The sequence below is a fragment of the Callospermophilus lateralis genome, chromosome 4 (genome assembly GCF_048772815.1).
Source record: "Callospermophilus lateralis isolate mCalLat2 chromosome 4, mCalLat2.hap1, whole genome shotgun sequence".
Lineage (NCBI taxonomy): Eukaryota > Metazoa > Chordata > Mammalia > Rodentia > Sciuridae > Callospermophilus > Callospermophilus lateralis.
In genome coordinates this window covers 110,757,065-110,769,699 of record NC_135308.1, presented here as the reverse complement: position 1 = coordinate 110,769,699, position 12,635 = coordinate 110,757,065, and the positions used below count along the sequence as shown (strand labels likewise).

Here is a 12,635-nt window from a genome sequence, read left to right as displayed (position 1 = left end):
TGTAATAACTGTCATTAGTACAAGAATGTCAAAATCTGACTTGCATGCAGATGTGTAGCACACACTGTAATCCCAGTAACTAAGGAGGTTTGAGGATCACAACTTTGAGGCCAGGCTGTTCAATTTAGGAAGACCATGTCTCAAAATATAATAATTTTTTTTTAAAGAGCTGGGATGTAGCTCAGTGGCAGAGTGCTTGCCTAGTATGTGTAAGGCCCTGTGTTTAATCCCCATTACCACATACAAAAAAATATTAAAATTAAAATTAAAAAATAAGCCAGGTGTGGTGGCACACGCCTGTAATCCCAGTGGCTTGGGAGACTGAGGCAGGAGGATAGCAAGTTCAAAGCCAGCAATGGCGAGGCACTAAGCAACTCAGTAGACACTGTCTCTAAATAAAATACAAAAAAATAGGGCTGGGGATGTGGCTCACTGGTCAAGTGCCCTGAATTCAATCCCAATACCCCCCAAAATAAAATAATAAACAGCTAAACCCAGCAGGGAGTGGTGGCACATGCCTGTGATCCCAGTGGTTCAAAAGATGGATCACAAATTTAAGGCCAGCCTCAGCAATTTAGCAAGGCTTTAAGCAACTTAGACCTTGTCTCAAAATTAAAAAATAAAAAGGGCTGGGGATGTGGCCCAGTGGTTAAGTGTCCCTGGGTCCAATCCCCCAAGTATTATGCAAACAAGGAAAATCCAATAGCATGCAAACAAGGAAAAAATATTTTATTTATTAACTTTACCCCATGAACTATATAATTTCATTAAAAATTCAGTTGACAAGTTCTGGGTTTGAAGAGGCTTGAGCAATTTCTTCTTTTTGTTATGATGTCCAGAAATAAAAGTAAACATTTTCTCCTAAGTCAAAAGTGTCTAGAACCTATTCAGCCTCTGTTGCCTCTTCAAGTTCTCCACATTCAAACCGCACAAAGTCTACTACAGAAACCCCATGGGGCTGCACATACTGTCCCAATGTGATGGAGGGATCCAGCAAGTATGGTTGGGACAGCATCTTGGTCTCTGCCTCTCCCCCGGGTTCATCATCCAGGGAGCCAACAGAAAGGGGAGCCATGCCCACCACATGCTGCCCAAGACGGCGGCCAAGGTCTTCAAGGTTTGCTTTCTGTTCAGATGTCTCACAGATGACCAGGGCCCCATACTTCCCCAGCACCAGGTTGTGGAGCGAGGGACTGTGCATTGCTCCATGGACATAAGAGCCAACGTAGAACCCAGGTGGCACCTTCACCCATGCAGCTCGTTTAAGAGTCATGTTTTCTCCTAGTTTCCCTATTAAAAACAAACAAAAAACAACACATCACCAGAATATAATACCTGTGGTGATATTAATGTATGCACAAAGAGTCTAAATTTGGAAGGTGATTCTTCCTCAAAGATATATAATTTTCAGTTTTGTTTAAAGAGGAACCAGGGGCATGGTAGGGGAGTACTTGAAGAAGCATTATGTGATAGGTATTCTAGTATTTAAAACAGAAGCTATGGTGTCTCAGACACAGTCTTAGTTCTATGTCTTGCTAGCTATATGACCTTGGGCAAGAGACTTAATGACATAACCCTATTTACTAATTTATCAAGCCTTAGTTTCCTGGTCTATAAACCTTCAGGGTTATAGAGAGAAATAAATAAGGTGATATATGCAAAAGTATTTTATTATTGTAACTGGCACATAGTGAGCACTTAAAGGCTAGCTATTATTAATACATTAAACTTAGGTTTAGACTAGTGCTTAAGTAACCCACCCAACAGTACATGGCAGAGCTGGATTTAAAACTGAGATCTGGGTTGTGGATATAGTTCAGTTGATAGAGTGCTTCCCATGTATGCACAAGGTCCTGGATTGAATCCCCAGCACCACAAAAAACAAACAAACAAACAAACAACAACAACAAAAAAAAAACACCTCAGATCTGACTCCAAAGCAAATAAGTGATTTTTACCACTGAATTACTATCCCTACCCTATAACCATAACTGACATCAACAACTCATCGTTCACTGTATCAGGAAAAGATCTACAACTAAAAGTCCCAGAAAATCCAAAAGCCATGTCATCTGATAGTTTTGACTTCCTCTCCTTAAAAACAAAAGGATGACATTATCAGAATTATGAGAACCAAAAACAGATTGCAGTTTTCTCCTTTCTCTCAGATGCCATTCTCAGAAGTCCAAATAAACCAAAAAGTAGGAAGGAGGAGGAGGATAAACAAAGTGGTCAGGATAAATATGTCTGGATTAACCACAACTAAAGCTAAAAGTTATGAAAAGGGAGAATCCAGAAACCAAAACAAATTTTAAAATGTCTTAAAACATCTACCCAATTGTTAATTCCCTGAAATTTACAAGGCTGATGCACCCAGTTCTTCCAGAATTTCTTAATAAGTTCTTCCAGAATTTCTTAATAATAATTAATTTCTTAATCACCTGTTTCTTAATATGTAACAGTCTGCTGGTTCTCATCTACGACTCACTGGAATATCATAAATACTATGATCTGATAAAAACAGAACTAACATCTTGACTAGAAACTGCAGAGAAGCAGAAAAATCCCAGTAATTCCAATCCCAGCCCTCTTTCCTTCCTCCACTAAGGATACAGAAAACAAGCAAATCCCTGCTACTCCCACCATAATGATCTAGATTTGATTCCCAACATCAGTGAGCTCTAAAAGAACATACCTTTACAAATTCAGAACCATCTGGTTTTGATCTTGATCTTGATCTTGAGATCAAATCCCTAAAAACAATGACCCTAAAAATTCCTAGAACTGTTTATAAAGAAGAAAAACTTACCTTTAAAGTACTATTTTCCCTATGTCATATAAAGAGATAGTCAACTGGAACTTAGCCACACTTTGTTTGGCTGGCACAATGATGAAAATAATTTTAGTTTGCAAACAGTTAAAAACTGAGATTTCTGCCTATAATTCTGAATTCTTTTAAGGAATCCAGTAATCACTGGAACTCCATTTACCCTAATATATAACAGGTGGCTAGAGTTTGGTGCTAGTGCTAGCTTCAGCAGAGAAGCACTTCAAACTGCCTATTGCTCCCTAACACCTAACACAACCTATTTCTTACATTCATATCATCTGGCTCGATGAAAGGCACAGGAGCTTGCAATTCTCCATGGAAATATTGGAGGAACAGCAAAGATCAAAAGATCTAGTCATTAATTTCCAGTTTCCAGAATCCTTACAAATACTTACCTATTGCTAAGGCCAGTTGATCCTTGAGAGAGCGTTCTCTGTCAGGCCCAGCTGGAAGTCCAGAAAGCTCAGAGGAATTCAGGAAGCCCTAAGTGCACAAGAAAACAAACACGAATCAGTTTTGCACTATTAAAATTATTAATAGTGGCAAGGTGGCACACACCTGTAATCCCAGCAGCTTGAGAGGCTGAGGCAGGAGGATTGCAATTTCAAAGCCAGCCTCAGCAAAAGCAACGCACTAAGCAACTCAGTGAGACCCTGTCTCTAAATAAAATACAAAACAGAGTTGGGGATGTGGCTCAGTGGTCTAGTGCCCCTGAATTCAATCGCTGGTACCCCCCACCAAAAAAATTATTAACTGGCAAAAATAATCTATTTCTAAGAAAATGATTAAGATAACTAAGCAGAAACAGATAATATTTTCATTAAGCCAAAAATGTTAAAAACTGATAACAGGCCAGGTGTGATGGCACATATCTGTAATCTCTTTTTTCGGCTTGGGAGGCAGAGGCAGGAGGATTGCAAGTTCAAAGTCAGCCTTAGCAACTTAGTGAGGCCCTGAGCAATGTAGAGAAGACATGCTTCAAAATAAAAAATAAAAAGGAGGACTGGGGCTGTGGCTCAGTGGGTAAGTTCCCCTGGGTTCAATCCCTAGTACAAAAAAAAAAAAAAAATGTTAACAGTCTTGTTTTTATGAATTATTTTATCACTATACTATCCCCAATTCCATTCCACTCCCATCCCCTAACCTAACTTCTTAAAATATAAATTACTAAAAACCAGGCACAATATTTTCACACAAACATTAAACCTAGGAGAATTACAAATTGTTGGTGGGAATGCAAAATATCCCAAATCCAAAGGAAGAAAATTAGATAATAATTAACAAAATTATATATATGTTTACCTTTTAACCTTGCAGTTCTGTTTCTGACATTTTTCCCCCTTTTGGCATTGGGGATTGAATCCAAGAACATTTTACCATTGAGCTTCATTTCCAGCCCTTTCTTAATTTTTTAGTTTTCAGACAGAGTCTGAGTTGCTGATGCTGGCCTCAGTTGTGATGCTCCTGCCTCTTCCTCCTGAATACATGGGATTACAGGCATGTACTGCCATGCCTGGCAGTTTCTAAGAATTTTATGATACATTTGAAACTAGACATAAGGGTTAGGAATATAGCTCAGTTGGTAGAGTGCTTGCCTAGCAGGCACAAGTCTCTGGGTCAATCCCCAGCACCACCAAAAAGAAAAGAAAAAAAACCAAAATACCTAGATATAAGTACATATGTACAAGATTATTCATTAAACAATTATTTCTAATAATGTGGGGTTTTCTTTGTTTGTTTGTTTTTTGCAATATATAATACTGGGAATTAAACCTGGAGTGCTCTACTACTGAGCTGCATTCTAAGCCCTTTTTATTTCGAGACAAGTTCTCACTAAGTTGCCCAAACTGACCTCAAACTAATGATCCTCCTGGCTCAGTCTGAGTTACTGGGATTACAGACATGTGCCACCACACCCAGCTCTAATCATAAAATTTGAAATCAGAGCTAGGTCTGATGGTGCATGACTGTAATCCCAGCAACTTTGGTGGCTGAGGCAGGAGAATAGCAGATTCCAGGTCAATTCCATCAACTTCGCAAGGCCCTAAGCAACTTAGCAAGACCCTCTCTCAAAAAGGGCAGGGATCTAGTTCAGTGGTAAACACTCTGGGTTCAGTCCCCAGTACCAAAAAGGAAAAAAGGAGTATTTTGGAATCAGCCTCAATGCCCACAGAAGAATTGATTAAATAAACTATGGCATATCCACACAACAAACTGCTATGCAGTTGAAAAAAAAAAGAAACAGAAAGATCTCCAGGAGCTGCTATAGAGTATTTCTAGGATATATTATTAGTGATAAAAGCAGATTAAAAGTATATATAATTCCAGGATTACACTTGTAATCCCAGTGATTCAGGAGGCTGAGGCAGAAGGATCACAAATTCAAGGCCAAGACTAGGGATGTAGCTCAGTGGTAGAGCACTTGCCTACCATGCATATGGCCCTGAGTTCAATTCCTAGCACTGCAAAAAAAACCAAAAAAACAGGAAAACCAGTTCAAGGCCAGCTTCAGCAACTTAGAGAGGCCCTAAACAATCTAGCAAGATCCTGTCTCAAAATAATTTTTTAAAAAGTACCAGGGCTATAGCTCAGTGATAAAGTACCACTGGGTTCAATCCCCAAGTACCAATAAACAAATAAAAGTATACATAGATGGGCCTGGTGGTGCATGTCTGTAATCCCAGCAACTCGGGAGGCTAAAACAAAAGGATCACAAGTTCAAGGTCAGCCTATGCAACTTAGCAAGGCCCTCAGCAACCTAGTGAGAGCCTGTCTCAGAATTAAAAATAAAAAGGGTTGAGCTCAGTGGTAAAGCACCCCCGGGTTCAATCCCTAGTACCAAAAAAGGAAAGGATATATACACATTATATCATCATTGTAAGAAATATCTGTGGGGGGGAATATATATATGCATGTGTGTGTACATATACACGTTTTAACTTTGCAAAAAAAAAAAAAATACTGAAAGCATAACCATAACCCAGTGAAGTTGGTTATTTATAGGAATAATGAGAACTGGATAGAATGGGGAGTAGGACTTCTGGGTATACTTCTTTTCTTTAAATAATTTTAAGCTTTTGGAACTTTGTTAATGTTTTCCATAGTCAAAAATCAAATCAAATTAACAAAGATCTGGGATGAAAACAAAAACTGACTAAACAAACAGAAAACCCCAACTGTATTTCAAATGACTAACATAACCTCAAAGAATGGGGGAAGAGGACAACACTGTAGCACACACTTATAATCCCAGCTACTTGGGAAGCTAAGGCAGAAGGATCACAAGCTCCAGGCCAGCCTAGGCAACTTAGTGAAATCCTGTCTCAAAGGAGAATTTTTAAAAAGTTTGGGACGTAGTTTGGTGGATAGAACTTTCCTGGACACAATCCCTGGTACCATTAAACAAAAATCATGGGCTGGGGTTGTGGCTCAGTGGTAGAGCACTTGCCTAGCATGTGTGAGGCACTGGGTTCAATCCTCAGCACCACATAAAGCAAAATAAAGATATTGTGTCCACTTAGAAAAGAAAAGGACTCCTTGGAGAAGTGGCCAATTCCATGGATGGGGCAGGGATATAAACCCAGAATATTTTGTTATGCCAAAAAGAAGGTAATACTCAGAAAATAATAAAGACATATCAAAAAGACATTAAAGCCAGCTTGTACAGGTTTGATTTGCACTGGTCAAATTCATAGATTATTATAGCTCAGTGTAGTTGCCAACCCCCAGTAATCAAAAACTAATTAAAACTAAAATAAGAATCCATGAGTCAATGTTGGTACTAAATAAATCATTAAATAAGGGAAAAGAGGGGGAAATTCTAATGGTAGAATGCAACTAATTAGTGCATACAGAAGAAATTATAAAAGAAAAATAACCATTAAATGACCATTGTAGTAAAAACTGATCCTGGCAAGAATAATCAATGAATGCTAAAACTAGCATTATCCAAAAGTCTTCTGAGGAACAACTGAGTCTCAAAGAATCTCTCATACATATTATTTGTCAATTAAAAAGAGGAATGTGGCAACTACAGTGGAGAAATCTGGCAAATACTACCTTAACCAAGGGATCAAAGTTAACATCACCAATAATGAACCCAATAGTCACTATGTGCCTTGTCATGTGATGATCTGAAAAAAATACTATTTGATATTCCTACAAAAAGGAACGATAATATGTATATAAAGAGATAAAGCAAATGCAGTAAAATACTAACAAATGGTGTATCTGAACAAAGAGTACACTGGAATTTATTGCAGAACATTGGCAACTTTTTTACAAGTTTGAATTTTTTCAAAATACAAACTTTTTTAAAAAATTAGACCAAAAGAAAAAAAAAGAGAAAAAAATAGATATAGAATTTAGGGGGACGCCCATAGTTGGTGGTGCACACCTGTAACACTAGCAACTTGAGAGGCTAAAGTAGGAGGATCCCAAGTTGGAGGCCAGCCTTAGGAACTTAGTGAGATCCTCAGCAACTTAGCAAAACTCTATCTCAAAATAAAAAGTAAAAAGACTAGAGATGAAGTTCAGTGTTAAAGTATCCCTGGGTCAATCTCCAGTACCGCCTCCAAAAATAAAAAGAATTCATGGGGATGGACGTACGGCTCATAGCATAGCTCAGTGGTAGAGCACATGCCTAGCATTTGTGAGATCCTGGATTTGATCCCTAAGCACTTGTGTCTCTAAAAAGGATAAGAATTTATACTTCAAGTGATCCATCTACGCATACAATTGTAAAAAAAAAAAAAAGAGTGTTGTTAGCCAGGCACAGTAGCACACGCCTATAATCCTACCTACTTGGGAGTCTGAGGCAGGAGGATCAAGTCCAAGGCCAGCCTTGGCAACTTAGCAAGACCCTGTCTCAAAACATAAAAAAGTTAAAAAAAAAAAAAAAAAAAAAAGCTGGAGATATAGCTCAATTGTAGAACACCCCTGGATTCAATCCTAGTATGAAAAAAAAAAAAGGTGGTGGGGACCGCTTACCCTGTATAATGTCCTGGGTATTGTCAATCCCCAGCACCCACCCAGCACCCAAATAATAATTAATGCAACACAGTTTTCATATAATATACTTTTTTTTTTTGGGTACCAGGGATTGAACCCAGAGGTGTTTAACCACTAAGCCACATCTCCAGCCCTTTTTTATTTATTTTGAGATAGGATCTCACTAAGTTGCTTAAGGCCTCACTAAGTTTCTGAGACAAGGTTTGAATTTATGATCCTTTTGTTTCAGCCTCCTGAGCCACTGGATTACAGGTATGCAGCACTAAGACTGGCTAAATGACATTTTTTTTTTTTTTTTTTTTTTTTTGGTGGTGCTGGCGATTGAACCCAGGACCTTGTGCCTGCAAGGCAAGCACTCTACCAACTGAGCTATATCCCCAGCCCAAATAGGACTTTTTAATTAATGCTGTAACAATTAACATTTACCACACAATCTCAAGAGAAGGATAAATAAGAAAAGAAATAAATGATAATGAACACACAAAAAAATGTAATTGAGTGGTTGGATCATTTTTGTCTTGACAATAATACTGAATCAAAGGCAGACTGATTAATTCATTCCTTTACCCTTCTATGAATCAGAATATGTTTACTCTCCCAAATTGTGCTTCTTCCAATCTCCCCACTTGGAAACACTTTCCTCAGGGCATTCCAGATTTCTGAATAGGAAGCCTCAGATGGTTTTGCTTAATTTGTGTGATCCCATCCAATGGACATTCATTCATTCATTCAACAAAGGTTTACTAAGCTCCAATTGAATGCAGCCCCCACTTCTCTTTCACCAAAGATATAGCAGTGAAAAAACAAATTCATGAAGCTTACATTCTATGGGGGGAGACAGACAATATATAAGTAGATAAATGTAACATATGGGCACTATAATAAAAAAATTTTAAATAAGGCAGACTAAGGAGAAAGAAAAACAAAAGGGAAATACACCTCCCCCAAAGAGATAACATATAAGCAGCAATGTGAAGCAAGAGAGTGATATCAGAGAGTTTGGGGTAGTGGGGTAAAAAATAGAAAAACAGTAGGGGCTGGAGGTTTAGTACAGTGGTAGAGCACATACTTAGCATGCACAAGACCCTAAATTCCATCCCCAACACCAAAACAGGAACAAATGCAGCATGCTGAAGACAACCTCCAAACTCACTTTACTGTACGTGGAGAGTTGATCCTTTAGGCTCTGACAATGCAACATGGTTCCCAGGGCTACCTGCTGGACCAACTGTTGAAATTTTAAATTTCTGGAAACAAAATCTGTCTCACAGTTTACCTGTAGGGATAAATGATGTTGTATAAGTTGTTTACTGATTGTTTCTAAAAGTGCCCTAAGGTTGTGCAGTAAACCAAGATGTTGATAGAATCAGCTTCAGACTCAGCAAAAACAAATGACTCCAGGAGAGTTTTAAAGCTTCAGTTCCTCTCTTGCTCAAGGCCAGAAACTAATGAAGTGATTCTTTCTGTGCCAATGAATTAGCACAAACATACACATTCAGAGGGGGTTCCATAATGTTGTGAAGGGCTCACTACAAGTTGACCACTTGCCTCTGACTGCACACCTCATTTCTCCAGCCTCCTTCAATTCCAAATCACATTTGCTATCACCCTGCTTATCCCCTTCTCTTACTCTAAACTAATTACACCTACTTCTTTTCACTAGGTAAGGCCCCAAAACCTCCTCTAAAACAGATACTCTCTACTAATTAATATGGTTACTACTTTAAAATATAAATTTTCAGGAAATAATGACAAGGTACAGACTGCACTAGACTCACATTTAGGACTAATATTCTAGGATATTAGGACTAATATTCTAGACCACACCTGTGCAATTCTATACTTAAATGAGTCCATAGCTAATAACTAAGGTCTCTAAAGTTTAATTCCAACTACCCTTTATGATTCTCAAATTTCTTATTTTAGAATGAAAAAGGTCAACTACAAGCCTTACACTGAAGGACCATCCATTCTTGATATGTGAAATTCCAACAACTTACCTCTACTAATACAGTAGTATTTCCTTCTTGCAGCAGCCCAATCAGTCCTTCTTTAGTCTTTCTCCCACTGAGCTTGGTAGCTTTGCTCCAGCCCTCCTTCTGGGCCTGCTTGTGAAGCCAGATCTCTGCCTATAAATTGGAAAGAAGAAGGGCAGATGATGAAGTCACAGAATTTATACTGAATGATGTTCTAAAATATGATCAAGCTCCTTGATTCTTTCTGCTTCCCCTAAATTCTATAATTCTAGTGGCAGTACACCACTAAATGCTGAGTATAGATTGCAGAAACTGGTGCTCTGGACAACTTTAATCTTCACAACCACCCTATGGAGAAAATGGTATTATTTTCATTATATAGACAAGAATGATTCAACTATGGGGGCTGTGCCAGTGGCTCAGTGGTAGAGTGCTCATCTAGCATGCTTGAGGCACTGAGTTCAATCCTCAGCACCACATAAATGTAAAATAAAGACATTGTGTCCATTTAAAAAACTAAAAACTGAATATTTTTTTAAAGAACGATTCAACAATGAAAGATTAATTTAAATGTCCACAAAGTATTGATGTGAAGGCACCATAATTTGAGTCCTAGAGGGTCTGACTCCTGAGTGCACACAGGTCCATGCGGCAGAAAACACCAAGCAGTCTCGCATGACATAGGGTTCGTTAACCCTGGGTCAATTTCTCCCCACTAACACAGGTGGAGGTGGTTGTTTAAGCCAGAATTCCATCTAGGTTTCTGCGGTTATGGGCCACAGGTCTCACCTACGCTCCCCAGTATCACTTCTCCACACTGAAGTTGGACCCTAGTATCCTACACTGCATCCCTTTCCAACCTTTTTGAGATCTCCACCACAAGTTTCCAGAGCTTTCTTGCAATTTACAAAGGAGTAGCCTGTTTTCTGCCGCAGCTTCATAAGGAGCTCCTTGCTGGAAGAAGAGGCAGACAACCAGGACGCAGCGTGAATGGTGTGCCGTGGCTGGGGCGACTGAAGCCCAAGGGACCCGGCCTGGAGAGGGTGAGAAGACAGGGATGAGAAGCCGGAAGCAGCTAGGAGACGGGGAGAGGGAAGAGGGCACGTCAGCTCCGAGGCAGCCTTAGGGCTGGGGAGACGAGGACAGGGCAGCGACTGGAGCTGGACACAGAAGAGTCAATGCCGGTGGAGGAGGTGGAACCGAGTTGAATGCCGGTCGGGATAAAGGAAGGGGTGCGCTCCGGGCGCATAGGAAAACTACAAGGAAGGCAATGTGAGCACCGGGCCAGGTGTCCTCACCGGGAGAGTCCCGGTCCGCGCGTCCAGGAACAAGCGTAGCGACCGAAGCAGGGACATCTCGCCACTTACGGCTCACTCCCGCCCGCTGACGTACGGGCCAAACGACAGACTACGACGCGGCGGAAGGGTCAAAATTCTTCCCCAGAACGTGGCAAACAAAAGCGGCTCCACCTGCTGGCAAGAGGAACACAGTCACCTCCATTCAGCTTCAATTTATGGAGACAGCATAGATTCAGACACTTCACAGGGATTTACCCGCGACAGGAAAAATAAGAAAAATCAAAGGATAAAGTTGTCACAAAATAATAATGTAAGACGAATGGTTGACACTTGTTTTTTTTTTTTTATTTCCAATGTAATTTCACATTCATTTTCCACTGACGACTCACGACAAACTCCCTGAGGCAGGTAGATGGGTAGAGTCCCTCCAATAAACTTAGCAAGTATTTGTTAAATCAGCAAAATATCTGTGGAACACTTGTGTGCCAGGAACTGTGCTAAGCTTCGGGGAATTAGACATGAATAAACGGACCACAGCTCTACCCTCCAAGGAAATCCCACAGTGAGAAAACAAGGATAAGACAAATGTTCACACAAGTCAAAGTAAGGTCCCATAAGAGGAACAGTTAAAGGATCTCAGAGGGAAAAAATCGCATTCAAACAGGAGCTGAAAAGCTTTTTTTCAGGAAAGAGGCAAAAAGCAAGATTTTTTGACAGGTAGCAATAGCCCTTCCAGGCAGGGAATCATCATAAAGACAGAAGAAGTCAGGAACTCTTGTATGGACTTAGAAAACAGAGTAGACCTTTTACACTCTGGTCAGAGGCCCAATACGTGTAGGAAAAGAATGGAAAATGAAAGAGAGAGGTAATTTGGGATTAGACGGAAGTACTAAGCAGAGGAGCTTGTTCTTGCTTCTACAAGCAGTGGAAGCTAATCAGAGCTGATTTGGAAGATTCCAAGTTTGCACACTGGCTCCAAGGAGAGAGAAAGTGGCAGAGGGTCCAGAAGAGGTGACTATGTGCCTAAGCAAGAAGAGATCCTGGACCAGAGAAGCTAGCATGAGAGGAGACAAAAAATGAAGCAAACACATTAGAAAAGAATGACTAATGGAGCTTAGAAAGGAAAACCAAAGGTGAGAAGAATCTAGCACTTAGTCCATGTTCTGCACTGCACTATGTTCTGATATCAGAAATCCAGCTCTGAAAAGGAAAAAGAAGCTATAGCCCAAAAGACAGCTCTGCTGCTTATCCCCAGCTTCAGGATTGGGAGGACCTGCCCCAGTTAGAGCCATGACCCTACCAGATTATTGTTGGGGTGTGAGGGAGTACTCCATAGATTTTAGATTTGGGGGTTTGGGTTGTTTTTTTTTTTTTTAATTGCAGGTGGACATAATATCTTTCTTATTTATATTTATGTGGTACTGAGTTTTGAACCCAGTGCCTCATGCATGCAAGGCAAGTGATCTACCACTGAGCTATAAACCCAGTCCCAAAGATTTAGGGTTTTGTTTTTGGTACTGG

At 39.9% G+C, this 12,635-nt stretch overlaps 1 protein-coding gene across 1 annotated transcript; it reads right to left on the bottom strand.

Moving 5' to 3' along the window:
* Positions 1–703: 703 nt before the first annotated feature.
* Tsfm (Ts translation elongation factor, mitochondrial) lies at positions 704–11,203 on the bottom strand. The gene is made up of 6 exons (XM_076853062.1): positions 11,115–11,203; positions 10,677–10,850; positions 9,841–9,969; positions 8,994–9,116; positions 3,226–3,313; positions 704–1,290 (listed from the first exon to the last, which is right to left on the bottom strand). Exons 1-6 carry the CDS (start codon positions 11,169–11,171, stop codon positions 884–886), a joined length of 978 nt encoding a protein of 325 aa, XP_076709177.1. The 5' UTR covers positions 11,172–11,203; the 3' UTR covers positions 704–883.
* Positions 11,204–12,635: the final 1,432 nt, after the last annotated feature.

Bases quoted from the DNA above. Each gene is read 5' to 3' on its own strand.
- Tsfm (XM_076853062.1), bottom strand. From the start codon at position 11,171: ATGTCCCTGCTTCGGTCGCTACGCTTGTTCCTGGACGCGCGGACCGGG. The intron at 10,851-11,114 runs GTGAGGACACCT...CACCCTCTCCAG, and splicing joins CGCGGACCGGGACTCTCCCG to GCCGGGTCCCTTGGGCTTCA. The intron at 1,291-3,225 runs GTAAGTATTTGT...TGTTTTTAATAG, and splicing joins TCAACTGGCCTTAGCAATAG to GGAAACTAGGAGAAAACATG.